This window comes from Ambystoma mexicanum, chromosome 10 (assembly GCF_040938575.1).
Source record: "Ambystoma mexicanum isolate Mex_15411 chromosome 10, UKY_AmexF1_1, whole genome shotgun sequence".
In the NCBI taxonomy this organism is placed as follows: Eukaryota; Metazoa; Chordata; class Amphibia; order Caudata; family Ambystomatidae; genus Ambystoma; species Ambystoma mexicanum.
Genome location: NC_090932.1, coordinates 1,354,196,407 through 1,354,223,499, shown reverse-complemented (window position 1 = coordinate 1,354,223,499; position 27,093 = coordinate 1,354,196,407). Strand labels below are relative to the sequence as shown.

The 27,093-nt window shown below is 44.6% G+C and overlaps 1 protein-coding gene across 1 annotated transcript in view; it reads right to left on the bottom strand.

Moving 5' to 3' along the window:
• LOC138492324 (clustered mitochondria protein homolog) overlaps positions 1–27,093 on the bottom strand; it is a 1,100,229-nt gene that overhangs the window by 939,402 nt on the left and 133,734 nt on the right. Inside the window, exon 3 of the mRNA XM_069619372.1 lies at positions 11,596–11,767. Within this exon, the coding sequence (XP_069475473.1) occupies positions 11,596–11,767 (172 nt within the window). The remainder of the gene's footprint in view (positions 1–11,595; positions 11,768–27,093) is intronic.

The following is a 27,093-nucleotide window of genomic DNA, read 5'->3' as shown; positions in this document are numbered from 1 at the left end:
CGGTGACTTCTGAGGATGGGAACGTGGAAGTATGCATCCTCCAGGTCCAGCGACGATAGGAAGTCGCCTTCCCCCAGCTGTCCCAGCACGTGCTGGAGGGTGACCATCCTGAACGTTTGTGACCTGATGTATTTGTTCAAACGACGAAGGTCCAGGATGGGGCGCCAGCCGTCCGTCTTCTTCCTGACGAGGAAGTACCTTGAGTACACCCCGGAGCCCCAGAGCCTCTTCCGGACGGGCTCGATGGCGCCTTTCCCGAGCATCGCCCTTAATTCCAACAGCAGTTGCGGGACGTGATTTTCCTTCCTGGCCACATGTGGAATGTGAGGGCACTTCTTCAGGAATTCGATAGAGTGTCCTCTTGCCAGGGTATCCAGCACCCAACGATCGGTGGAGATGGACTTCCACACGCCGACGAACTTCGTCAGCCGGCCTCCCACCGGGGTGCTTCGGTGGAGGCCCGAGGCCACGGCCGGTTCAGTCCTGCTTGGAGGTGGTGGCCTTGCCGCCCTGGCCACCTTGCCGACGGCGGCGAGGCGCTCCCTGCTTGCCGCGACCCGTGTAGGCCTCCTGAGACGAGGAGCGTGCCGCCTGGCGGTGGGACGACGAGCCACCGCTGGATCCCATGGAGGCCCCCTGTCTGCCTCCGGAGCTCCGAAAGGGCCGTTGTTGCTGAAGGGCTCCTAAGGCGCGGGCCGTCTCCGTGTCCGTCTTTATGGCTTGGAGGGATTCGTCCGCCTTCACGAACAAGTTGCTGCCGTCCAACGGCATGTCCAACAACCTGGTCTGGACGTCCTGACGGAAGTCGGTCGCCCGGAGCCAACCACGTCGTCATAGGCAAACTCCGTTGCCCAGCTGGCGGAACCCGGTATCTGCAATATCGGTTGCCACCGTTATGGCGTGATCAGACGCCACCTCGCCTTCTTGAAGTATTTCCAGGGCCTCGGACCATTTGTCGTCCGGTAGGAAGTCCAATATGGGGGCCAGCTTAAACCAGAGCTCCCTGTCGTAACGGGCCACGATCGCCAGGGCGTTGGCCGCTTTGATCGTCGTCGACTAAATGACCCGTCGTCCCATGGCGTCCAACTTCTTTCCCTCGCCGTCCGGAGGGGAATTCGACGTTGAGGCTCCTCACGCCGCCGCTTTCTTCTTTGCCGCCGCCGAGTTGACCGAGTCTGGCGTTGGCTGGGCCCTGAGGCACAGGGGAGCGGTCTCGGGGACCCGGTACTTCTTCTCGTACCGGTCCCGTTTGGCTGGTGCCGTGGAGGGGTTCTTGAGTACCGACAGGCCCTCCTCCCAGATGTCATCGATTAGAGGCACCGCAATGACAGTCTTCCTCTTGGCCTTCCTCTTGGCCTCCCGGCGCTGATAGAGGAAACCTTCCTTTTTCTGCTCCTCCGGGCAGAGCTGGAACAATTCGGACGCCCTGGCGATCATGACGTGGAATGAGCCAATCTCGTCGGGCGGAGAGGCCCGTGCGACGGGAGGCCCGTTCCATCGTCGTCGTCCTCAGAACCCGTCGTCGAGCCCACCGCGCCGTCATCGTGGGAGGATGAGGAGGGAACTGTAGGCCTTACGGGGGCGAGTGGAGGAGAGGGTTGGATCCTCCATCGTTTGTTCTGAGGACTTCCCGACGGGCCAGGTTGCGGGTCCTCCGGCCTGGGCCGTGGTAATCTCGTCTTTATCTCAGAGCATAAGGACTGGATCGCAGACAAAATGGCCGCCGAGCTATCCTGAGGCCTAGGTTCCGGCTGCTCCTCGGTTATCTCCCGAGGATCTTCCTTACGGGATCGAACCTTCTCGAATTGGACTTCGAGATTCCTCACCGCCTCGGTCAGTTCCTCCTCCGAGGCTGACTCCGAGCTCGAGGAGGCTACCGTGCCCCCCCTCGCTTCTTCCATCATGGTGGCCATGACGATGGGCTGAAAAGAGGATTCCCTCCTTGGCGGCAGGGAAACTCTAGACCCGGAGGCAGTCTCCGCTGGCGGGGTCTCTGCCGGCTTGGCCAGAGTCGCCGCGATCGCCTCGATAGAGGCCTTTGCCTACTGGGTAGGGGCCTCCACCACCTTAGGTGCGTCCCGGGCCTTCTCCTTAGGGGGAGGGGCAACGCCTCGCTCCCCCTCTTCCGAGATCGGACGGGGCTTCTCCCGAAGCTTACCCGGGGTCTCGGACTTCCTCTTTCCCGAACCGGAGCGCTGGCTCGTGGTTGACGGTGCCGGGGAAGACGCGCCCTGCCTGGTGACCGAAGAGCCCGACCTTTCGGCGCTCCCGGAGCCAGCGGACTTGCGGTGCTTGGCCTGGTGTTGGGCCCCCGTCGCCGGGGCGCCCGCACAGGACTTAGAAGCCCGCTCGGACCCTTTCTTCTTCTTCTCACCCGTTGAGCCCTTCTCCAACCAGCTGGCGAGACGGGATCGACGGTCCCTCATGGTCCGCTCCGACAAGTTCTTGCAGAACTGGCAGTCCTTCTCTACATGAGTCTTGTCCCCATGAAGACAGTAGAGGCATCGCGAATGTTCGTCCTCAAACACATTCTGCAGCCCGCATCCAGGGCAGCTGCGAAACAGCTTGGGTCTGGGTGACGAACTCGCGTCCTGGGCCATCTCGGAGTAGGCCGCAAATCTTCTGGAATCCTCCAAAAGGTTGATTCGACGAAATCTTCACCCTTGAGGGGCGTAGGAAAATCCTGCAACGGGCACCCGTTAACGGGATTAGAAACGGTGGAGCTTGAGGCTCGATTAACTGAAAAAAATGTGAAAATTCACCTGAAAAAGCGCGAAACACGCAGTAAAAGCTCGAGAGCTAAGCACGAGGACTCCCAACACTTGAACGTGCAGTAAAAATCTGAAGATGGCTGCCAGAGGCGGGGCTTAGGGAGATGGCAGTCATTGGCTGTGGTCAGTATGACGCAGAGATCAGTGATTGGTTACTACTACGAAAGACAGATCAGAAACGAAACTGATACTGATTTTTTCTTTACCGAGGATTCCCAGCCTGACTACGGGGAATATTCATGAGCATGTGAATCCATGCCAGACCCCATGCTGGAGAATGATATAATTTCCAAATTTGAGTATGTCTCTGGTCGGCTGAAGGTTCCAGTCTGTCTCCCATAGTCGGACAGTGCCATGGTTTAGAAAGTTGGGTGAGGGAGGATCATTTAGGAAAGCATAGAGGTTGGCAGCACAAACAGAAGGATTGATGATTAAAAGTTGGGGGAAGAGTAATTTTGGTTCAAAGAAGGAAGGGATTTAACTAATGATTTAATCAGGGATGTGTGAAAGGAGAGATCAGATTCAGGGATATTGTATTGTTGTCAAATCTGTGAAAAGGGGATCTCACAGAAAAGGTTGTTCAATCAATTTGATACCTGATGAGTACCATCTGTACATAGTAGTGGGGTTGGATTTGGTGGAATTCTGTTTATTAAACTGAAGGAAGATGTCATCCAAGTTGGCTTTAGAGAAAGAGTTGGTAGGGAGTTTATTCCAAATGGATTTGAAAAAATGTAGAGTAGGCAATGATGTTGGGCCAAGAGGAAGTCATTAGGAAAAGAGAGAGGGAGAATGGAGAGATGCATCTAGTTTCAAGATTTACCCAAAGAGCAGCAGTTTCAAGATGGGTTTCAAAATGTGTAAAGATAGTTAATTGTTTTAGAATAAAGGTTTTATGGTATAATTGAAAGTTAGTGAAATTAACTCGACCTGAAAGTTTAGGGAGTCTTAATTTGCTGATAGCAATGCATGGTACTTTATGATTCCATAAAAATTTAAGAAGAAGGGAGTCAAGTGTTTTGTAGAATGAAGAGTGAATTGCAGTGGGGATCATAGACAGTGGAAAATAATGGGGCTAATCGTCATTTTTATAGTATCAAGTCGCCCCAGCAAGATAGAAAAAGGGGGGAGGGGGGAAAGCATCTTGCGACCATTTCTGTAACTTTCAATTAAGAGGTTGCTATTAAGCGTAATAGTATGTACATCTTTAACAATTAAAAGCCCAAGGTATTTAATATGAGAGGGTTGCCAAGACATTCCGAAGAGGTGTATTGGTATGGTTACAGGCGTTGGCAAGAGGCATAACCTCAGATTTATCAAAATTCAACTTGTAAACAGAGACCATGGAAAAGTGATTTATAGTAGTTATTAAGTGTTGGATAGAGGAGGGAGAGTTAGAAAGGTAGAGAAGAATGTCATCAGCATATGCCGAAAGTTTGATTTCTATATTGTTAATGAAGATGCCATTGATTTTGGGATTTGTTGTAAAGTTTTGTAGGAGAGGTTCTAGTGCAAGATTAAATAATAAGGGACAGAGGGGACATCCTTGATGGGTGCCTCTTAATTTGGAGAGAAGAGGAGAGAGAGAGTTATTAACTAGAATTCTTGTAGTAGTAGCAAAGGACTTTGAACAGGTTAACAAAATAAGCAGAGAAGCCATGCCAGATAAAGGAATGAAACAAAAGACCAAGAGACATGATCAAAAGCTTTCTCAGCGTAAAGCGCTAAGAGAGCAAGGGGATCATTTGAGTTTTGAGAGTGAGAAAGCAAATTAAATCAGAGTCTAGTGTTGGAGAAAGCGTGGTGATCTTTGATAAAACCAGCCGGGTCTAAGTGTATAAGCTTAGGAAGATATTGCTCCAAGCGTCTAGCTAGAATTTTAGTGAATATCTTGGAATCGGAATTAAGAGAGATGGGTCTGTTGTTTTTAATTAAGGGGGGGGATCTTTATTAGATTTGGGAAAGAGTACGAGAAGCGCTTCACCAAAGGAACCAGAGCTTTGACCAATTTCGAAAAAGTGCAAATATAATTGTAAGAGTTTGAGCAATGGAGTCGACAAATGTTTTGTAAAAATCTATGGTGGACCCATCAGGACCCGGAGCTTAGATTAGGTTTTAGGTCAGATATGGGTGGTTTAACTTCCGATAGGAAGATAGGAATGTCAAGAAGAAAGGTTGACAGGATTTTAGGACTGTTTTTGTTTTCTCTGAAGAAAGAAAGGAGTTCAGGGGTGTAGACAGAAGGATCAGAGGAGTATAGATTGGAGTATAAATCGTGAAGAGTCATTTATGTCTTTTGGATCAGTTAATCTGATATCAGGAGAGAGAATATGGGTAATTAGCAATTTTTTCTTTCTTCTTTTAAGTATGAAACAAGCATTTTTTCCAGCTTTGTTGGATACAATGTGTAGTTTAGTTCTGGATCCAAGTATAGAATTAGCAACTTTATTGGTACAAAGTTTATTACATTCAATACATTTGACCATCAGTGCTTTCAGGGTATTGGAATCGGGCCTGGCATAGTACGACTGTTCGAGAAGTTTGATAGAGGACAACAGTGTGTTGTGAGCAAGTTCTGTTTGTAGTTTTTTAGTGGCCGCATACTGAATTATGAACCCTCGAAGGGTGGCTTTGAAAGCATCCCAATTGTTATGGATGGATGTATGTTCAAGGCGATTAAGAAAGAAATCATTGATGAAGGACTTTGTTTTGTCAATGAAGGATTTGTCATTAAGGAGAAATTAATTAGATCTCCACCTGGGAGAACATTTGGAAAAGGAATTAATTCTAATGTGGTGTAGACAGGCATGATCTGAAATGGTCATGGGGCCAATTACACAGTTCAGAAAAGTGGCAGTTAGTGAGGAATCAACAACAATATAATCAAGTCTAGAGAAGGATTGGTGGGGAGGGGAGTAAACATAAAATCTTTTGCATCTCCGTGACAGAAGAGCCAACAGTCAATTAGACTGAGATTTTGAGAAGTAGGTTTAGGAATTACTACAGGATTTGGAGTTTACAAAATTTGAGATAGATTTACGATCAAGGGAAAAGTAAAAAATGTTATTCATATCTCCACAAACAAAAGTCTATCAGAGATCTTCTGTGAGAGTTTTAAATTAAAATTAGACCAAAACTGGGTTAGGCAGGTTGTTAATAGCTTCTACAATGATCCGGCAACCTTCAGGATCATTTCCTTCACTAATTAATGTAAAATGTAGACGTTTGTTAATATAATGACACCACCTTTCTTTAGAGCAGTGGGAAAAAAGTGTATGGCTGATCCATGAGGCTCTGATCTTGAAGTTTTCACTATCTGAACTCAAGTGAGTCTCTTGGAGACAGACATCAGATTTAAGCTTCGTAAGATGGGAAATTATCTTGTTACGTTCGATAGGATGACTTAGCCCTTTGACATTCCAAGTAACACACTTAATAGACATTTGTAAGTCTAGAGAAAATAATGGCATAAGCAAAGCATAACGCAGTGAGAAGTAAAACGGTGATATAATAAGAGTATGATTTAACGGAATGTAGTACATCATAGGAATGAAACTTACAATATGCTGTGGCAACACCAGAGTACACAGGGAGGAAAAAAGGGAAGGGACACAACAAGAGAGCCAAACATAAAATAATAGACAAGATGTATGAAAGAAATGATATTAGAATGAGTAAAGGCATGAGGGATAAGGTCAGAATAGTTAGTAAATGAGTAAGTAAGAGTATCATGGGGGATACCAGAGTACAGAGATGGAATAAGCACAGGTGAAGCAAAGCAGAGAGCACGAGATGAGTATGTTGTTAAAGGTTAAGAATATGAACAAGTAGAAATGGCCAATGAAGCTATTATGTATAGAACAGAGGTTACATGTGTTAATTCCGCCGCAAAAATATCTTGATGCAAAAATATTGCCATATTTTTGCGGTGAAATTCACACATGGACCCTGTGGGGGGACACCCCTGCATCATTTTTTAATGTGTGGGGGACACCCCTGCCCCCACAAATTATCCCCCACCAAAAATATCGCCTATGGCGAGACAAACAGCCATATGTATGTAAGGCGATATTTTTGGTGGGGAAATTCTGTAGGGATACCAGAACATGGTGATTAGACGTAAGGAAAAGCTGTAAATCAGACAAGTTTGTAAAGTTGAAAGAGATGGATCAGTGGATTTGATGCAAGAACTCGATTTGTCTCGGGTTAGTAGAGGTGGACGGAGCATCAAATGAAAGTGAAGAGACTGATCTGCTGCACTTAGGTGTGAACTTAATGTGTTGATTATTAGGTTTCCTGAACATAGGCAAATGAGGTAGAGGATCTGGCTTGGAAGTGTTGAATACAACCGCTCCGATTCCTTCATCCATCGGTGAAGATTGAAGAGCTTGAAGTAGATTAAAGAGATAATTTGGATCTGTGAATCATTTGATGGAACCATCCGAAATGGTAATTATCATCCTTGCAGGATCCAGGCGACCATATCTGATGTTGAGGGATTTCAAGAGAGGTCTCATGCCCAGGAATATTTTCTGCTTGGCTTGGGTAATCTTGGAAAAATCTGGGGACAAAAATGTTGTTCCCCTGAAAAAGGATGGAGGGAGAGTCGGTTTGGGAGTTCTTCCTGGCAGGATTTGGCGCGCTTGTTGATGTCTCAAAAAGCAGGTCATAAAGGGTCTTGGCGAGTGTTATGGCTGGAGAAGCGGGCCTAATCCTGTGGGCATGTTGCAGTTCCAATGAGGGTGAAAAGGTCATACCTAGAGCAGCGGGGATCCATTTAGTAATGAAGTTGATGGGATCAACTCCTATTTTTTCAGGGATTCCGTAAAAGCGAAGGTTGTCCCTACGGTTTCTGTCCTCCAATTCCATAACTTCGCCTTCCAATTGAGCAAGTCTCAATTGCATGCTCAAGGCCCTCCACCCTATCTTCCACAATAACAACTCGATCTTCAGCTTCATCAAGTCTGCCCGAAAAAGTTTTAATGTCATTATTAAAGCTTTAAGTTCATCTTGAATATAAGGGGAGCGGGAATCCAGCGTAGAAAAAGCAGCAAGAATATTGTCAAGTTCCTCAAGGATTTTCTCTAAATAGGAATTAAATGGTGTATTATCAGGTAACAGCACATTTTTGGAAGCATCAGCCACGTTTAGGAGCAAAAGAGAAGATGAGTGATAGTAATTGAAAGAAATCCAAAGGAAATTCAAATAGTATATGAAGCGGAATATTTATTTGAGCCACCGGGAGTCAGTAGCAAGTAGGCCTCGTTGTGTTATTAAGACCAGGAGGCAACGTGATTAACGGGCCAGGCTGCGCGAGGAGAGCTTCTGGTAGGAGGAAGTAAGGGGAGGGTTTGCCCAATGATATCACACGTCGTATGGGAAATCCACAGCAAGCGTAGCAAGCATTCCACACAGTACCGAACGCTCCCAAGCAAAGAAAACAAGTAAAAGTCGCAATTCAAATGACACAAAAGCAGCGAGTATTTTGAATAAAGCACTTCCGAGGCACAACTTGATAAAGACGCCATTGTGAGGGGAGCACAACTACGATACCAGAAAGCCTCTCTTTTCCAAAGCTCCCCGGCGGCAGACACCACAGCAAAGATTGGGGACAAGATCAAGCAAAAGGGGCCACAGGAGACGTGTGTGCTGCGCAGAGACGAAGCCAGCCTTCAGTAGCGAGGTAAGGAGATTTTGCTATAATCAAAGCCACAGAACATTTCAAAAGTGTAGTTCCGCTCCCAATAGTTGAAATGAAAAGAAGTAATGGTAGAAGGCAGGCCGAACTAAACGTCCATATTAAAAGATTTTCTCTGCTCTCTGCGCTCCACAACTATGCGGCCATCTCCGTTGCCGCTTGCCAACGCCCCAACCCACACACCCCCACTACCTACTCTTTTAAATATTTTTATGAAGCCACCATTTGATATTTTCAATGAGCAGGATATTTCATATGCTAATTGTACAGATGACACATTTTGATACAGCTCACAGGTGATTCGTCCACAGGTGTCAAAAGAGCAAATTATGTGTTTAGCTCATTCAGCAATGGATGGTGCACAATTCTCTGGTGCTGAATGATGCAAAAACAGAGTTGTTAATAGCTGGCACACAACAAAGGCTATCAAAGCTTTCAGAGTGTTACAATAATGTTCTGATCGCGTATTGCTACATACCTGTCCTATTAAAGGTTAAAACATTAGGAGTAGTTTTTTTTTATTGTACATTATCTATGCAGGATCAAGTGAATGCGATTATGTTATCTACATACTATCTGAAGCTCTTGTTCCACATTAAACCTTTTCTTTCTAATGTGAATTGTGCTACGAGTGCACGTGCCATTATAGGCACAAACATTGATTATGGTGGCACTCTTTTGGTTGGCACTACTTCAAGTATTTGAAGGCGCTGCAAGTGCTACAAAACAGTGCAGTGAGAATTTTGTCCAATATTCACAGAAGAACACACATCACTTCAAGCTTGTAGGGCACTGCACAGGCTCCCAAGTAGAAGAGCGGGAGTGGGAGTGGGCGGTATTACACTCCCGCCTGGGAGTGTAAATCCCCATTTTATTTAGTCCACAGGACTCAAAGAGTAATTACTGCAGCATAAATTCTGGTGAAATTTGGAAGAAAGCTGGTGGATTTACATCCAGCTCATGGCTGGACATGAATCCTCCAACTTTCCACCAAACCTATAGTTGGACGGTGCGGTAATCCAGTGGTATACGGTAATACCGCCACATTTAACCTGCACCGCCCAACTTGTAATGAGGCCGTTAGTTTCCTCACCAGGAGAAGGACTCCCTTTCTCCAGGGGCTTGAGAATTCTTTTCCATATATTTCAAACTTGTGTTTCTCTTGATATTCTCGAAATCAATCAGCAAAGTCCCAAGTCCTTCTCTGGGTTCTAATGCACTTAACTCTGCCACTGCCTGTGAGGCTATTTTCCTCCAATGCTTATTTCACTTGTTTTGGGGTTCCAGATCCTTCTCGGGTATCCTGTGGACAGCTCTGCCACTGCCACGAGGAAGATTTCTTAGGATACTTAGTCTGCTTAGGTTGGGGTCCCAGACCCTTCTCTGTTGGTCAGGGGCGTATATCTGCCACTGCTACTAGGAAGATTAACTTGGATGCCCGGCTGACCCTTTTTAGGCCCAACAGCCGTATAACTGCTCATGAGCTGAGGGAGCGTCACTTGAGCCTGCCCTTTTGGGGTCTCCCATACCAGCTGTTCCCTTCACTAGGGCTTTGGTACGTCACCAGGGCTTCGTTGGACTGGGGTTCATCTCTCCGGCTCTTCAAACCTCTCTCCTATGCTTTAGCTGCACTGCAGCGTCCTGAAGCACAGCTCTGCCCGACTATGCTTGTCCTCCGTCTCGTGTCTGGGTCCGTTCCAGCAAGACGGCCGGAGAATTCTGTTAGCTACTCCCAGTGTCTTCTGTTTTTCTCTTCTCTTCCTTGGGTCTGCAGTCCAGGTTTGAAACACCCACTCAGGACAGTCTCCACACCTCTGCTGCCTCACCCGGCTGGGCTTGACAGTCCGTCGTCTCTTTTTATACATTGACAATCAGCCAGGGAGGGAATGGCAACAAAGACCTTTGTTTCTTTTTATACTTTGATCTCTATCCCTCCTCAGGGCCACCTCGTACCAGTACTAGCACAGTCAGTAATCTTCATGTGTTCTGTGCTCTTCTTCGTCCAGGTACTTTCTGTTTTGGCAGAATCCCATCAACTACAATAATACATTGGCCTACTCTCAAGGAAGTGGTTTGGAATGGGGGGGCCGTTGGGGGCTAGGGAATGTTGGGGTGTTCTGTTGTTCAAGGAGCTGTACCCCAGGTGGTCGTCTTTGTCCCGAGAGGGGGAGTCACTCCCCATAAGGACCTCCTTCATTAAACCACCACCAGGGGGACTATTAGGTAGCAGTCGCACCTACCTAGCCTCGGGGGGGAAGTGGTAGGGCCGACGATACCTGGTGAATCGTCACATATTGCACTCGCATTACAACCAACCTGCACCGACACCCAATCCCAGGGAGTCGCACCTGATCTGTTAACACCAAACACCTGGACATCTTTGTAGTTATGAAGTAAACATCCCAAATCAGTATTCTGCTTGCACCATTGGGTATCCCTCAGTCATAGATGAAGCCATCAATTGCAACACTGCACATGGCAAGCCCTTCATGAACAACTATCAGGGGAAAAGTTACAGGTCCCTTTAGAAACAAATCATTTAGCAGAAATATTGTAGTCCGTTCAAATGTCCAAATCTATGAACGCCTAATGTTTATATCCTGTCAAAGCTATTGCAAAACTAAATTAATGAAAGACTAGACACACACCATTTACTTATTAAACTAGTTCTCTAATGCATGGACCAGGCCCTGTTGTGCATCACAGAAAGGAACACATTGATGATTTTAAGTCTCCAGAGAGATGGCAAGAGTAAGACAATTTTATAAGCATGTGCAAGACCAGAAACAATAGCATAGTCACCATTCATGCTTTTCCTTCCCTTGCGTCATCGCTCCCATCTCTGCTCATCTTCCTTCACAGACTACAGTCGGATTACCCCAGGCACAATAGGCCAACGTATCGGACAAGGTACCAGCCCTGTAAGGCTACTGCCGTTGTAATTGGCATTACATAACATATTTATTAGACAAGTTCAGATATACATGAGTGTCCCATATCACAAAAGGTTTATTGAAATGTGTGCCCAGAGGGCTTACAATTCACACAGTAAAATGGTTATGGGAATAAATAACTGCACCAATAACCATAATCCCTTGCATGTCTACCATGCAATGAATCTCTTACCTTCTATCACCCTCAACACAGACCCATCTTTAAGTCCATCCACTGATGTCAGTTCAGAAAAGTTGTCCAGGACACTCCCTTCATGCTGTAGTGAGAAGCACGTGCGGTGACAAGAGTCTTCATGCTCCATAAGGACCTGGATTATCTCCTGCACCAACTCCTTGGGGGACACCTACATGGAGAGAACAAAAGAGAGATGTACAAGTACTGCTAGAAAGAAATCATGTTGCAAGTTATCACAGTAAACACCCCTCAGAGTCAGACTATGGACTATACCACAGCATTATTTAGAAAAACAAAGATGGGCATGATGTTTTTATTCGTACTATTCTTTATATTAAATGCTTGGTTCATCAAGCATAAATCCCAAAACACTATAGGCAATCCACCCCGCTGCTCGATAAATGAAACAAGCAGTCAGTCTACGAGAGCACCACCTGTATCCACATATCGTAATTCAGCTCACAATGTCCAATAAGTCCTGCGTTTTCTCTCCTAAAACTCCATCCAGAAATTCAGTTGCAACACCCCAATCTCTGTGGGACACTCCCTTTTATGAAGCACCTGAAGCTCTGCCAGATAATCTATCGCAGCATCATTGGCTTTTTTGATCGCCAACAACTTGTATCTCTTAACTTTAGTTTCTGAACTCAATCGGGAGGCAGAAGCAGACCTCTGCCCCACAAGGCCAAATGTTTCCTCTTTTCACTTCCCTCAGGACGAAGGACTCTGCTTGTGTGCAAGTGGGTGGGGTGAAATGCTCTGTTAAGCAAAAAAGCAAACCAAAAATCTCATGAAGCTACGAGAGAGCACACGACATGCTGCAGTATTTCAGTATTGTGTCTTACACTGCACATGGTATCCGAAGCACTCAAAGGTTTGCAGTTCACCTTTATTTTGTTGCTCCGCTTCAGATTCAAGTCACGCAGTGCAGGGTTCGAAATTAAGATTCAAGAGTAGGAGCTAAAACCAGCTCTTTGGTGTCAGGCATCACCCAGTAGACCGGAGCTACCGGTAGGGATCCAGGAGCAAATACCCAGCGCACTGCAAACTTAACTTACACATGAGATGCATACTAACATTTTGTCTGTTATGTACGTTTCATTATGTTTAAATGTGTACTCAATGTGTCCTATTTCGTCTTTATTAGCATTTTCAAATACTGAAAGTTAGTGTAACATATGCCTGTTTATAAGGCACCAATTGCCTGGGGAGCAAAACGTTGCTCCTGGTAGCTGTTTTCAAGCGAACTAGGCTCTCCTATGCTAGAAGCAGGAGCGAAATAGCTCTCAGCTTCCCTCAATTTCGAACCCTGCAGTGCAGTGTACATGCCAACTGGCAACACAAGTCTGTGTTTGGTGTATTTATTAGCATTAGGACCCCAATAGTGTGGCCTCTGAAGTTATCTGCCAAACAAGTGTCTCTGCATTCAATTAACACTGTAGTCCAGAGTGTTCTGGAAGCATAACTGAGGTTGACCCTCGCTTCCAGAACCCAGGGGACATCTAGTATTGTATAACATCTACCACCCTTAAAAACCACTGAGGGAACGAGGGGTGGGAGGAGCTGAAAACCGGGGAGAAACAAAGGGCCGGGAAGCGAAGAACTAAAGGGTAGTCCATGTACTTGTATGGGGAAGGGAGGAGCAACATGGGTAATAGGAAAAGTGGTGTGAGACCAATATATAAAATCTTAATTGAATTTAAGAATAGGTGGTTTGCCTCCGCTAGAGACTTCCCAACGATTTTCTGGTTGCTGTCATATTATCCGGTGGTTCTCTTCTTTCAGTTCCATGTTGTTTTTGTTCCATCTCTTGCTCATCAACTTCCTCATTGGTTTCCAAATGTCCCTTTTTACATTTTACTACATCCCTTAGTGACCAGTTCGGACCATGGTTGCATCATTCAGCTTAGTAATCATTTGAGGAGGTCTGATCAAGGCCATTCCTTTCAGCACACGTCTGGGTGCTTTCACTTTCACCCAATGTCCTACTTTGACCAAGGGTAGGAATACTGCATTTCTGTGATCAAAGTATTCTTTGTAGGCAGCTTGTTACTCCATTTAAAAATATTTCCATATTAATGTGTGTAATATTATCTTTGTTCATAAATGAATGGTTTGATTGACACATGACAGTCTCCTTCTCATAAGTGTGAACAGTTCAACATCTGTTGTTGATTGTGGTGTGAACCTTAATGCTTTAAGAGTTTCCTTCAGTACCTGCTTCCTTGGTAAAGAGCTGGCTATCGCCAACTATATAGTCCTGTTTATAAAGCAATTCACTATCTACTAGCCAATTTGTGGCCGGATGATATAGAGCTGTGCTCAAGTGTCAGATGCCTTGAAACATTTCTAAGGGCCTCATTACACGGTAGGCGGTAAGGGTTTACCGGTACCGGTATTTTACTGGTACCGGTAAATCCTTTACCGCCTTACTACGAGGTCCCTTTGCGGGTTGGGGAATTTAACGCCTGCTTTTTGCAGGCGTTAAAAACCAACCCGCACAGGGACCAGTGGAGCTAATTACGGTACCGCAATTTGCGGTACCGTAATTAGCACCTTCCCCATTCCCATAGAGCCCTATGGGGCAAAAATGGAAATGGGGAAGGGCAATGGTGGAAGGGGGAATTACCGGGCCGCCAACCTTGGAATGGGGCGGTAATGCCCCTTTCCTCCAAGGCGGTACCGGTAAATTACCGGCATGAACCATGGCGCTAATAGCGCCATGGTTTACCGCCTACCGTGTAATGAGGCCCTAAATCTCTTCTGACAAACTATATACACTTGTCCGTGATCATCTCTTCTAGCCCACCTTCTCTTTCAAAGATGGAAGTGAGGACAGAGAATCTGTGCGCTCTCCATCCACCTGTTGATCTTTCAAAGGCGATCGCGATAAGCAGTCAGCTATGTCATTCTTCTTGTCCAGTGTGTATTACTTTTGCATTATACTGCAGTGTTTCCACCATCTAGACCAGCATTTTGCAGGTTTCATGCTGGTAAGCATTTGGTTGATATTGTGCAGTGGATGTCCGTCTATCCATATTTTAGCATTTAAATTTCTTGAGTCAACACACATGCAAATTGAATTATTCTGTTTGTGGACTATTACAATGGGTGCTAGCCATTAATATGATTCTATTGACTCCATTATGCCATCCTTGCTTAATTTTGCCAACTATGATCAGCGTATCTTAGGTACCCACTTGTATTGGCCTCACTATGTAGTACAGGCTTTGCTACATGCTTGAGGATGATGCAATGTTAGAATCCTATGGTATCATTGAATATTTATTGGTATTCCATCTAAAATCTACCCTTAGTACTTAGGCCATCCGGCGATCTGCTGGGTTGGGGCATGCCACTCCTGGGTGCAGTTTGATCTTCAGTGCTGCTTGTTCTTCCCATTGTACTAGTGGTGATCCTCCTTGATCTATGTACAGCTTACAAGATGTGGTCCTATCCCGAAATCTGAGGTAAACCCATTTGCACCCTATCATATTTATGGGGCTTTGCCCATACCCTCTGCGTTTAGTATGCATAGTGTTTCTTCATCCCTTTCAAATATATTTTGAAATGTTTGCAAATCTACCATAGTGTATGGTGATTCTGAAGCAATCATTATCCCGATCTCTTCACCCACACGCGTTCCATTTTCCACTCTTCCTTCATTTATTCTGTCCAGTTTTGCATCTTGCGGTTGTAGTTCTGGTTAGGATTTTGCCTGATTTATACCATGTGTGTTGTGGTCTGACTCTTATTTATATACAGGAAGAACAATGCTCATTTGATCACAAAAGAACATACAGTAGAGAAGAAATCAGATTTGATGGGAAGCAGTGAGCTTCTTACAACGGTTCGAGATTGAGGGACATTGCGACCAGGTCGTGGAGGGGGGTAAATGGAACAGTCACCGGGCACAATACATAACTGGACATACATAAGGGACAAGCAACATTGGGTATTTTTTAATTACAGGTAGGCGTCACGGACAACTGTGCTCGGGATGTGACAATGACGGGCAAAAGTGCTAAAGTGGATGTGAGGGACAGAGGCAGGTGAGAGACAAGTGAAGGGGTAACTCGGAGCAGAGGATGTAGACTTAGTTTGGTTTTGAACAAATCCGTGTGGACGGTTTCTCGGATGTCTGGGGAAGAAGATTCCATGCAAGTATAGCAAGAAGAGAGAAAGAGCAGAAGTGCGAGGAAGCACAGGAAGGGCAAGGAGCCACAAGGGTAGACGAGGAGGCAGCACAGAGATTATGAGAAGGCTTGTAGAGTTGGATGGAGGAGGATACATCCAGTGGTGCCTTTCCATAGATAGATTTGTGACCAGGAGAAGACATTTAAATCTGACAGTTTTGCATAGTCAGCCACCCAGCATGGTTACGGTAAAAGGAGGTAGGTGTGATATGAGGGAGTTCAAAGAGATTCCTGGTAGCAAAGTTAATGATTTTGTCAAGAGGACAGAAAGCATAGTTGGGGAGACCAAAGAGGATGCTGGCACAGTAGTGCAGTTTAGAGAAGACAAGAGTGGTTATAAGATGCTTGGTTCAAAGGAAGGAGGTGCCCGATTTTACTAATATTTAGGAGGTGGAGGTGAGCTGCTGTTCCAGTTTTGGAGATGAAAGTAGAGAAGGTTTGAGAAGGGTCCTAGATGACGAAGTTTCTAGCTGAATAGTAGGGGAGTGTGTCAGGTGGGAACTGGTTAGGCAGAGGAAGATATGAGAGTTTTTGGCAGGGAGGAAGAGCACCTCTGTTCTGGCAGAGTTTAGAGGGTGCAAAGTCAACCAATATTTAATGGCAGAGAGACAGTTGGAAATTGTGATAAAGAGGTTTAGAGGAGAGTTCAGGAAAAGAGAAGAAGATGTGGGTGTCGTGCATGAAGAGTTGGTAAGAGAACCCAAAGGAGGAGATTAGTACCCCAAGAGCAGAGGTGTAGAGTGTAAAGAGGAGCGGACAGAAGACTGAGCCTTGTTTAACACCAACATTTAGGAGGAGTGAGTCGAGAGGTGGTGTTGCTTGAAGAGACAGAATTGGCAAGGTGGGATTCAATCCAGACAAGGGCTCGAACGCAAATTCCAAGAAGAAAGAATATTAAAAAGATCAGAGTGATCGACAATGTCAAAGTCAGCAGACCGGTCAAGGAGAATTAGGATAGAGAATAGGTTGGAGTGCTAGGCAGAGGCGATGAAGTTGGACACATTCATGAGAGCAGTTACCGTGGAGAGACAGGAGTGGAAACCTGCCTGTAGGGGGTCTTGAAGTTTGTGGATGTCTAATAAATGTTAACATGGTTGAACACAACCCTTTCAAGCACTTAAGAGTAGTGCGGAAGGAGAGACACAGGGCGAAAGTTAGACAGTAGGCTCGGGTCAGCCGCTTGTTTTTTTAGGAGACGGATGACTGTGGCTGTTTTAAAAACAGAGTGAAAACAAGAGGATTCGAAGGACAGGTTAAAGAGTTCAGCAAGGCGAGAGGCCACTAAAGGGGCAATAGGCTTGACTAGCCGAGGAACAAGAGGGTCTAATGGGGCACAATAGGGGTTAGCCTTCATCAAAGATGGGACTCTATTAATGTGACTAAAGTGAGAGACGGGGCAGAGGATGATGGTAGAGTAGGCACAGTGTAAAATGTAGGAGGAGGGAGTGTCAGGAAGGCCAGAAACAATTCTCCAATTTTGGAAATGTTTAAAGCAAAGTATTCAGTCATGTCATTAGATGCGAGAGTGAAGTGGATAGTCAGACTTCGGAGTGAAGAGCGAGTTTAGAATGCCCTTTAGCCGGTGGTTGGAGAGTCAATGAGGGTTAGGTAGAATTTCGCTCTTTCAAGAGTGGACTTGCGAGGGTTCAGGGTAGAGGTAGAATTGCAGGTTCTCATGCGAGTGGGTACACCGCCATTTGCTCACAAGCCGACGCAGGTCTGTGTGGAGGGAGTGTATTAATGGGGTGACCCATGGTTCAGAATGCTGAGACTTGAGGGTGAGGGGGGGTTGAAAGAAAGCTTTTGAATAGTCTTGACTTCTTGCATGGCTGTGTTGAGTCTGTACCAATGTAATATAGTTGTCACCTGGTTCAACAGTACGAGCCATATGGATAGCTTGCTCCCGCTTAGGGTTTTTGGCTTGACATAGCCTTTTTGGATACTGGTATCCATCATATGTACCATTAATTGGTCCCTCACGTAGTCATGTTCCCTCTGAACTTACAGGACACAAATAACCTCTTAGAGCTGCTATGTAACTGTCGACCGACTCCACTTTTCTGGTAAAAAAAAACAATAATGCCTCAAGTACGAAATGTGTTTCATTTCTGAAATGTTTCACTAATGGTAGTGATTGCCATTTGAAAAATCAACTTCTCCTTCCAGATTCTGTGTTTCAGGTAAGGTACAGAATATCTGTATCTGCACAGTTGCCATTTCTCAACTTTAAAAAAACTACAAACCATTATGGCCACCAAGGTTTAGGGAGAAGGAAACTACACATAGCCCCTTCTCACTTTCAATGGCAGCCATTGCTGTGACGGAGATGCACCGGGAACACAGTGTTTCCAGTGCCACCAACAGACAACAGAGCGCAAGGCAAGTGGGGTGCGTGATGTGGAAATTGGGATTAGGGGAGGTGGAGGCGCATGGGATTGTGGGCCCAGGAGGAGCACTTACCTGAATTCCTGGTGGGGAAAATGGCGGCCTTGAGCTTCCGAGGAGGTTCGGAGCGGGGACTTTACCATGAGGTAAAGAGTACGTTCCGAGCCACCCGATTGGCTGGGAGGCCACAGCACCCCTCCCCGCAGGTTGCTGATGTCTTACTTACTGTGTATTTGTGACCGCACAAAGTATAACTTCAATCCCAGTGTTCATTTGGCGCTTAGAACCCCGATGACGTCGCAATAACTTCCCTGCTGAAGCCGATTTACTCCACAGAGCTTGGAATGTGTGGTGTTAATTTCAATTCTCTGCCCCACAACATTGGGTCCTTTACTCTTATTTCCCACATGCAGCACCACAGCTCCAATTACTTTCTGTCAGCATTCACTCAGATCCTGAACCTCTACCAGCACTTTCTCCACCTTTTGTTCTGCCCAGGTGATCTGCTCACTTGCTTTTGTATCCACTTTACATGCCACAGGGTATTTACATCAAGGGTCGTTTCGGCACTTGCCACCCAGAGCCAGGATAAGTTGTGCTTATTCCAGTTGGCAGGCTTGAGGGGGCCGAGATAATCTGTCACAACTTCAAGAATATGCACAAGAGTAATACACAGGATGCCCTAGACAAGGTGGCAAAATCAATTGACTTCTGGGGTAGGCTGCCTTTATCAATGATGGGTAGGGCAGCTTTCCTTAAAATGGCCATCCTCCCTCGCTTTTTATATTATTTTGTGAATGTCCCATATAATATACCTAGAAAGTTCTTCCACATGCTAGATTCCATAATCAGGGGGTTTCTATGGAATGGCTTTAAGCACACTTCAACGATTCTATGAGGATGGTGGGATCAGAATACCTAATTTAGAATTGTACTTCCGCGCTGGGCAGCTGCAGTTTAGTGGGTTGGTTGGCAGATGAACCAAAGACACGATGCTCTTGCAGCCCTCCATTGAGAAATATTCAAGGCATAAAATAAGCAGTGTCACAGAAATTTGCTATGCAGTTCTGTCAGTTTGCTAATCAAATGGGCACTTGTGTAGCAAAGAGCTATTTAAGTTGCCCTCTTCAATGAGAGCACAGCTCGCCCTGCATTCCTCTTGCCCTCTGCGTTCTCTTCCCCCCTCTTTTCTCTGTTCACCTGAAGGCCTAATGGAGACAAAGTGCAGCAGTAATCATCTTCTCCACTCTTAAGTGCCAAAGGCATGTGTGGGAGTGCTAGGCGAGAATTTCTTTTTCAAATAATTGCAAACCAGAAATAATCAGGATGCTTCTTTTATTAAGCTTTCTACATCCTGTCTGGCAAAGACCAGTTTTGTATCAAAAATATTTTTTTTAAAAAGGCAGTCATGCAATGTCATTCCTAAAATGTAGGTTATTACATAATGCATAATGATAGTATAGATACTGTAAAACACTGCATCATCTCCATGCTTTACGGTAACATTTAGCAAAGTGCATCTAAATGTAATTGTCTTAACTACATTTCATTTTGTTGGGGAAGATGTATCATATTGACGAGTGAACACTTTCGAAAATGAACATGATCACATGATCGAATGCTTTCGATGGCAAACCTAGTTCTGTAACCTGCAGGTTGCATAGATCTTCCAACTGGTGCTCAACCCATGAGCGAACCTATACTCCTTGACGTTGCTTTATTCCAGGCACCCTGAAATTGAAATTACCACAAACTACAATATTGCATCTAGTTTGCCCAGTTCCTTGCCTGCTACGCAATCCACTCTGCTTAAACTCCTTCTTTCCTCTTACATAATGAATACACAAAGCGTACTAGATGCTTACTCTAAGTAGTGATCAATAGTGCCATCCAGTCTGATCTACTGCAATAACAAACACTGTAGTTAGCCTCCCGAGCCCGTTTTGGTTTAGGTTTATGATTGCATTATACATTTACATGTTACAGACACTCATATGTGGCTCGCAAAGTCTTTTTGCCAACTGGCAACAGTCAAGCAAATTTTATGAAGGGCGAGTAACATCTGGAAGAGATGTTTGAAACTTTTATGTAACATTTACTTTGTTTGCAGTAAATGTAAAACATAAGTTCCACTGTACATGGCTGGCCTTTTATGGCAGCAGTGTGCCAAACAAAGCGAGTTTGTAGTGACATGCACCATTGTACACAAATTGCATTTTAAATTTGTTGTCCACCATTGCTATGGGTCAAGTGCATTTCTCTTAGGTTGAATAGGGGAACTAAGTTACCCGACCTGCAGGTCTAGCTGAATTTGCAATGGCTGACTCTTCCAACTAATGTCTTATTTCAGCGGGATGCAAAACTGCTGTATTGTTGCCCATTTCATGTCTTGGGTACAAATAACTTTTTGTGACATTAACAATATTTGTACAAAATTACTAATCAAAGGGGCCTACTTGCTAATCAAAAAAAGTTAATTAGCACACTCTGCTAATCAATTTTTGAAAACTAATTTATGCCTTGATATTATTTGAAGGCGGTCCTGTGGGTGCACAAGACTTGGCTCGATCAAGCGCTGCACATTTTGACACTAGGCAAGTGGCTGTGTCGCAGGACCTGGAGACTCTTAGGGGTGGTAGATTCTTACTCATCCCACATTCCTCTGGTAAAGGTGTTGGCTGGGAGGCCACAACATGGTGGATCAGGAAGTGTTGGGAGAGTAACGGGGTGGTTCCGCTGGGTAACTTGCTTCAAGAAAGGAAGATGACTGACTTTACAGCACTAGTTGAATGGTCTGGTATACACAGAGGTAAATTCCTAGTGCACTTTAGCTTGACGCGGGAGATGGAAAGCATGTCGGCGGAACTCCAAGACTGCATCTAGCACGGTATCACCCTCTAGGCCATGTATGATATGTCCGACGGCAGCTGTGGTTTCTAGATGTTATGAGCTACTCCTGTACACAGAAGAATATCCGGAATGCACACCTGATTAGTAAAACGGTATGGTCTGATTTATAAGAGCTAATTTTAGGAGGGTTCCCAGGTGCAGGGGAGAAAATGAAGCTCTTGCACCAAAAGTCCCTAACATATAATCACAAAAAATAAGTGTCCTTTATTAGTGGACACTCCCGTCCCCTGCACACCACATGTACTAACAATATAGTCCTTCAAGTCTTGCTGCAATAGGTAAAAATACTTGATGGTTGTAAATAACCAAATTACTTAATGTATAAAATATATGTAAGTTTTATTCATTATTTTTTCACAGAAGAAGTTTTCAAACAAAAATTAACAGTGTAAACTGAGCTCAACACGTTTCGGGAATTATAATCCCTTCATCAGGAGTAAAATATTCATATAGTTCATGTACTTGTAACAATCTTCAAGCTTCAACTCTCATCTACAAAGTAAATCGAATGTACAAGTGAGTATAGCATCACTAGTGATGAAATAATTGAATTAGACCCATAATTGCATCACCTTGTTGGCCATCACACAGTGTTACTTATTAGTGAGGTCCTTTTAGACTGTATTCCCACACAGGGAAAATGAGAGTTGGCTGTGTCACCTAGTGAGAGTAATACATTGAATGTCTATGCTACTGCTGTGCGATATACCAAATAGGGTCCAACAGTAATGGTTAAATAAACAAATGTAAGAAATCCAAATTCTAATTTTAGAATTGCTGCATACTCATGAAGTATAAGGAATGTTCTAGTCACAATTCCACATTGAGTGTCCAATCTTCAAAAAAGTATAATAAAGTGCATTTCAAAAGTAGGGTCATGAGGGTCTTCTCAGACAAAGCTAACACATCACCCTCTCCAATTACCTGCAGAATACCCCAGGGGTCCTGCATAGCCCCAACCCTCTACAATATATTCACTAGGCCTCTCTTCAACATCCTTGACTGACTTGGCATAGCCTACACCAATTATGCCTAGGACACAAATCCTAATCCCAATCTCCGGCAACTACCTAACTGACTCTAGCCCACTCAACATCTACTCAACCATACAGGCTTGGATGGCAGCCAACCATCTCTGCCTTAACAGCGACAAGAGCAAAATCTTAATTGTCGGCCTTCCAAATGCCCTGAAATCACTAGACAAACAGTACTAGTCATTTACCATCGACAAGTGCACTATTCCCATCGCTTCAACTGTGAAAACCTTAGGAGTTTACTTGGGCACTTTACATACCATGTCCCGGCAAGTAAGCGCCATTGCTTTCTCAGCAACCTACTCTTACAAGGTCCTTAATGTAGCCAGACCCTTCCTCACCAAAAAGAACAGTCACCCGTGCCATTGTTGGCTCCAAGTTAGATTATTGTAATGTCCTTGTCACAGGCACCTCTGCGAAAAACATAAAAAGTCAACAAGTGGTCCAAAACAACACCCAGAGTGCAGCACTCCACATCTCTAAAAGAGAACATACCACCAAAGCTAGCATCTCACAGGCTTCCCATTCAGGAGCACATTAGATTTAAAGCTCGCTCCATCACACACAAATGCTTACCAAACACTGTTCCCCCGGCCCCATACCTCTCACACAATATACCAAGGCAAGCTCTTCCAGACTCACAAGGTCCCCCATACACTGACCGCCTAGTCGTGCCCAAATTCAAATAAAGCTCAGCAGGAGGTTCAAGCTTCCCCTACCTTGCTGCAAAACTGTGGAATGACCTCCCCCACTCGCATTAACGGCCTAGAAATCTTATTGGATCTTTCGCAGCGCACTCAAAACCCAGCTTTTCTCTTAACATACCACACACCTTTAAGTACTGTACATATATTCAGCAATCCTCTGAACAACATGTTTGTTACTTCTTTCCCTTCCAGCTTCTTTGCTTATTTGATTGTTCTTGTTTTGTTTTCTTACTTTGGATGTAAGCTGCTATCTGTATGACATAGTATGCTTCCTAACTTGTACCGGCAACAGGAGCTCAATGCCTCAGGTTTGTTTCTGCGCTTTACAAATAAAGAGCAATTAATAAAAGTGACACTCACGTAACAAATGCAGAGGCGCCATAGTGCTTTAAATATTCGATTAAAGGTGCGGTCTTACCTAATAAAGAGAGCTGCATTGCGAGATTCAAAGATGTTAAAAGGAAGTCACTATCAAGAATTTGTCTGCAGCATATAGATAGATAGATGTAGCTATTAACCTTGCTTGTGCACTCCATAGAGAATAGCATCAAGAAATTTCAAAACAGCAATAACACAGTAGCGTGAAATGAGAGTGCTGATCAGCAAACGGGGCCTTCGCAAATGTTGTAGTTCGTTTGAGAGCATAGAGGCTCTCTAGGAACAAATTAATGCGTTAAAAATGACATTCAGTGTGCCCTGGCAGACACGCTGACATCATAGGTAAACATTGTGAAAATGCAATGTGACAGGCGGCTAGTCTGGTGCCGGTCAGCGAACTTACATGAGCAGTTACAAAGATGGTATTACAGTTGTTACATTCTGTCAAATATTAAACAGTTGATCATTTAGTGCATCAGACAATAGTTTGAGAGCAACATAGTTTTTTCTGGTGAAACTAATGCTACAGAATAATGTGTCTTAGGTAGGCATTTAACATTCCAGCGTGTTTCATTTAAATTACAGTTAGATCATCAGATAGAATTGATTTTGAGTAATTTATTACGCGCACCAGACAGAGTAAACCGTATTCGGGCGCAGATGACAACTAAGTAAAAAGTCCAGAAAAAAAGAGCAACAAGAGTTCTAGTTCTATTAACTTTCATCATTTATTTGAATAAGAACGTTTCAGTCTCTTTCTGAAGAGGTCCAGAGTTTCACACATTCTAATTTCCAGTGGAAGTTGATTCCAAACTTTAGGGCAAAGGCTCCAAAGCTTCTGTCCCCTCTCGAGACACATTGTTCGTGCAAATCGGGAATTTCTACGCCGAACGTAGATTCCTTCTTGGATGGTATAACAGAATTTTGTGAGCCAGGTATGCGGGTGAAAGTCCTCTCAGGCATTTAAAAACTAAGCATGCCATTTTAAATTTAATTCTGTCCTCCACCAACCAGTGGAGGGATCTCTGCATTGAGGATACATGATCCAGTTTCCTCAGATTTCCGATTACTCCGACTGCTGCATTCTGTGCTCTTTGGAGTCTACCCATTTTTTTTTTTCATTTTTTTTTTTTTAGGGATTCCTGCTAACAAGCTATTACAGTAGTCCAGGTGGGGGTTAGTCATTGCCCCCACCACAACTGCCCAGTCTTCCTTCGGGATATAAGGGAGTAGACTTCATAGTGATCGCAATGCAAAATTAACTGTTTTTACCTTTACTCCCACCCGAGTCTCACTGCCCAGATTCTCCTGCCACCAGCAGCCCAGGTTTTTAACTTTTTTTTGGCATACTGCAATTGTTCACCTAAAATCAGCGGAGGGGGACTTTGTCTTTCCAATAACTTTTTATTCTTTGAGGCGAACAATATAATTTCCATCTTAGCTGCATTAAGTTGTAAATGCTTATTGGTCAATGTATAGCTGCGCATAATCTGGATAAAAGTGAAATAGCAAGCCACACTTCTTGAATATTTTGAAAACTGGACGGAAGTACACATTTTTAAAACAAATGAGAGGGGATAGGTAAGAACCCTGTGGAACCCCACATTCAAGCTCCACCATTTGTGAGGTGAAGCCATCCAGTATAACCCTCCGAGATCTGTCTGAGAAATGATTCAAACCATTTCACCACCTTTTCCGATACTTTTCCCACCTGCGCGATCAGTTGTGCCATTACCTGGCGATTCATCGTATCAAAGGCTGCGGACAGATCTAACATCAATAACACTGTTGATCCTTCCCCTGCCCCCCGTCTGCAGATTGTAGGTCATCGTGTACGGCCAGAAGAGCTGACTCTGTGCCATGAGTCAGGCGGAATCCCGACTGGAGGTTGTCCAGCAGTTTATCTACAATTGCCTGGAATTGGGTAAATCCACTTTTTCCAGAATTTGTCGGCGACATCAAGTTAGCCACCGACTGGTAATTCTTCATGATTTTCGGTTCTAGGGTGGTTTTCTTTAACAGTGGCTTTATTAATGCTTTTTTAGGGCATTAGGCACTTGGGAATCTTGTAGTGACTTATTCACAATAATAAACTGTGTTAAGTCACTCGCTAAGCGTTTGCAGCATATGCCGGTATTCTGCATGAGAAGTCATTAGTGGGTTTCAGTTGACTCAAAAGAGTAAGGATTGTCTTTTCATCCACTACTTGGAACTGGAAGACTGCTTCTCCTTGTTTTAGCTTCTCTTGTTCTATTTCTTCCTCTACTTTCTCCTCTAATTTAGGGGCCCTTCCTTGTTCTATATTTTTTTAGTATGGGGACTATCTTTTCTTTGAAAAAGAGTTGAATTTATCTGCCTGCTCCTGAGATGTGGCTAATGCCCATATAGGCCGGTTTGCTTAATCTCGAGACCACCTCAAATATGGCCTTTGACTGGTTTCCAGCTTGCTTAATTTCTTTGTGTAGATAGTCCCGTTTTGCCAAAAACAGGGCAACTTTAAAACTGCCTTAGCTCTATCAGTGTCATTGTTGGTCTTTGTTGCGTCTCCAGGTGTCGCTGGCTTTACAGAGTTTTCCTTAACAGGGCAAGCTCGGGGTTAAACCAAGATTCAGATTTCTTGGGGGGGGGGGGGGTTTGTTTCAAGGGTGCATATTTATTACATATTTCTTCCATAATCTCCATCCATGCCTTTATCAAAGAATTCCTCACATGTCAATGAACAATCAATTTTATTCAATTTCTCCTGTAATTCTCTCCCCCGCCCCCGAAAATTGTATCCAGTTCAGTCACAGAGCGTTTCCAGATTGGTAGCATCTCTATCCCTCTACTCTTTTGTAACTCTCTGCTAGAGAGTGTAAACAGCTGGATACAATGGTCTGACCACAGTATTGGGCGTGTTTCTTTAAAGGCCGCAACCATGTCCTCTGTTTTGGGATGACGCAATTGTCAACATTGTCAATCCATGATTATCCAGTATTTCTCTCAAGGCCATTGGGTCTGGATTGGTTGGACTATCCAACCAGATATTCCAGTCTCCAAGGCAAAGGAGTTCATTATATTTGCTCCCAGTTAGCGTCAGGTAAAGATCCAGTGATTCCAAAAAATTACCTAATGGGCCCGGAGGCCTATAGCCTAGCATCATTTTTATAGAAGTCGAATTGGACAGTGTGATGGTAAAAACCCCATTTGTGTCTCTCCTCCCCAATCTAGTTCCATCATTTGAGAGAGGGTCATTGTTGATTTATAAATAATTGCAATGCCCCCCTCTTTTATGTGTACGATCGATTTTCTGGGTACAGTAATTATCTGGGACCAGTATGTGAAACAATGATTGGCTCCCATCTGAAAACTATGTTTCTGTCAATAAAAGTACCAGATCATGCTCTTGAAGAAGTTCCCTCAACTCTACTGAATGGGCCACGGTTGATCGTACATTGACCAATGCAGTCTTAATCATTATAGATTCCTCCTTTTTAATCTGCATCGCCTCCCTTTTTGAAGTTCTCAGGTTTATTTTTCCCTTTCCATTATTAAGTTCTTCCAAGCCCGCCTTTGCATACATTATATCCTTATAAAGAAAGGTAGATTCTTACCTCAGAAGGGTTTAAGTCTGTAGGAAATCTATGCAAAAAATTGCAGCATTTCCTGTCGACTGCCGGCAACCAGGCCGCTAACAGGCCTAAAAACAGGCTTCGTGTCAGGGCTTTGCGCGAACGCGAGTCAGTTAAGGGCTGTGTCGGGCCAGAATGATGCATTACGAGCCGCGACACAGCCTGGAATTATGGGAGTGGATAGGCATTGTAGTCTCCAGATAGTTCCGTCAGCTGTCAAGAAAAATTTAGAGAAACGGTGGGAGGGTAAATTCCTCATCAAGTCCAGTCAGGG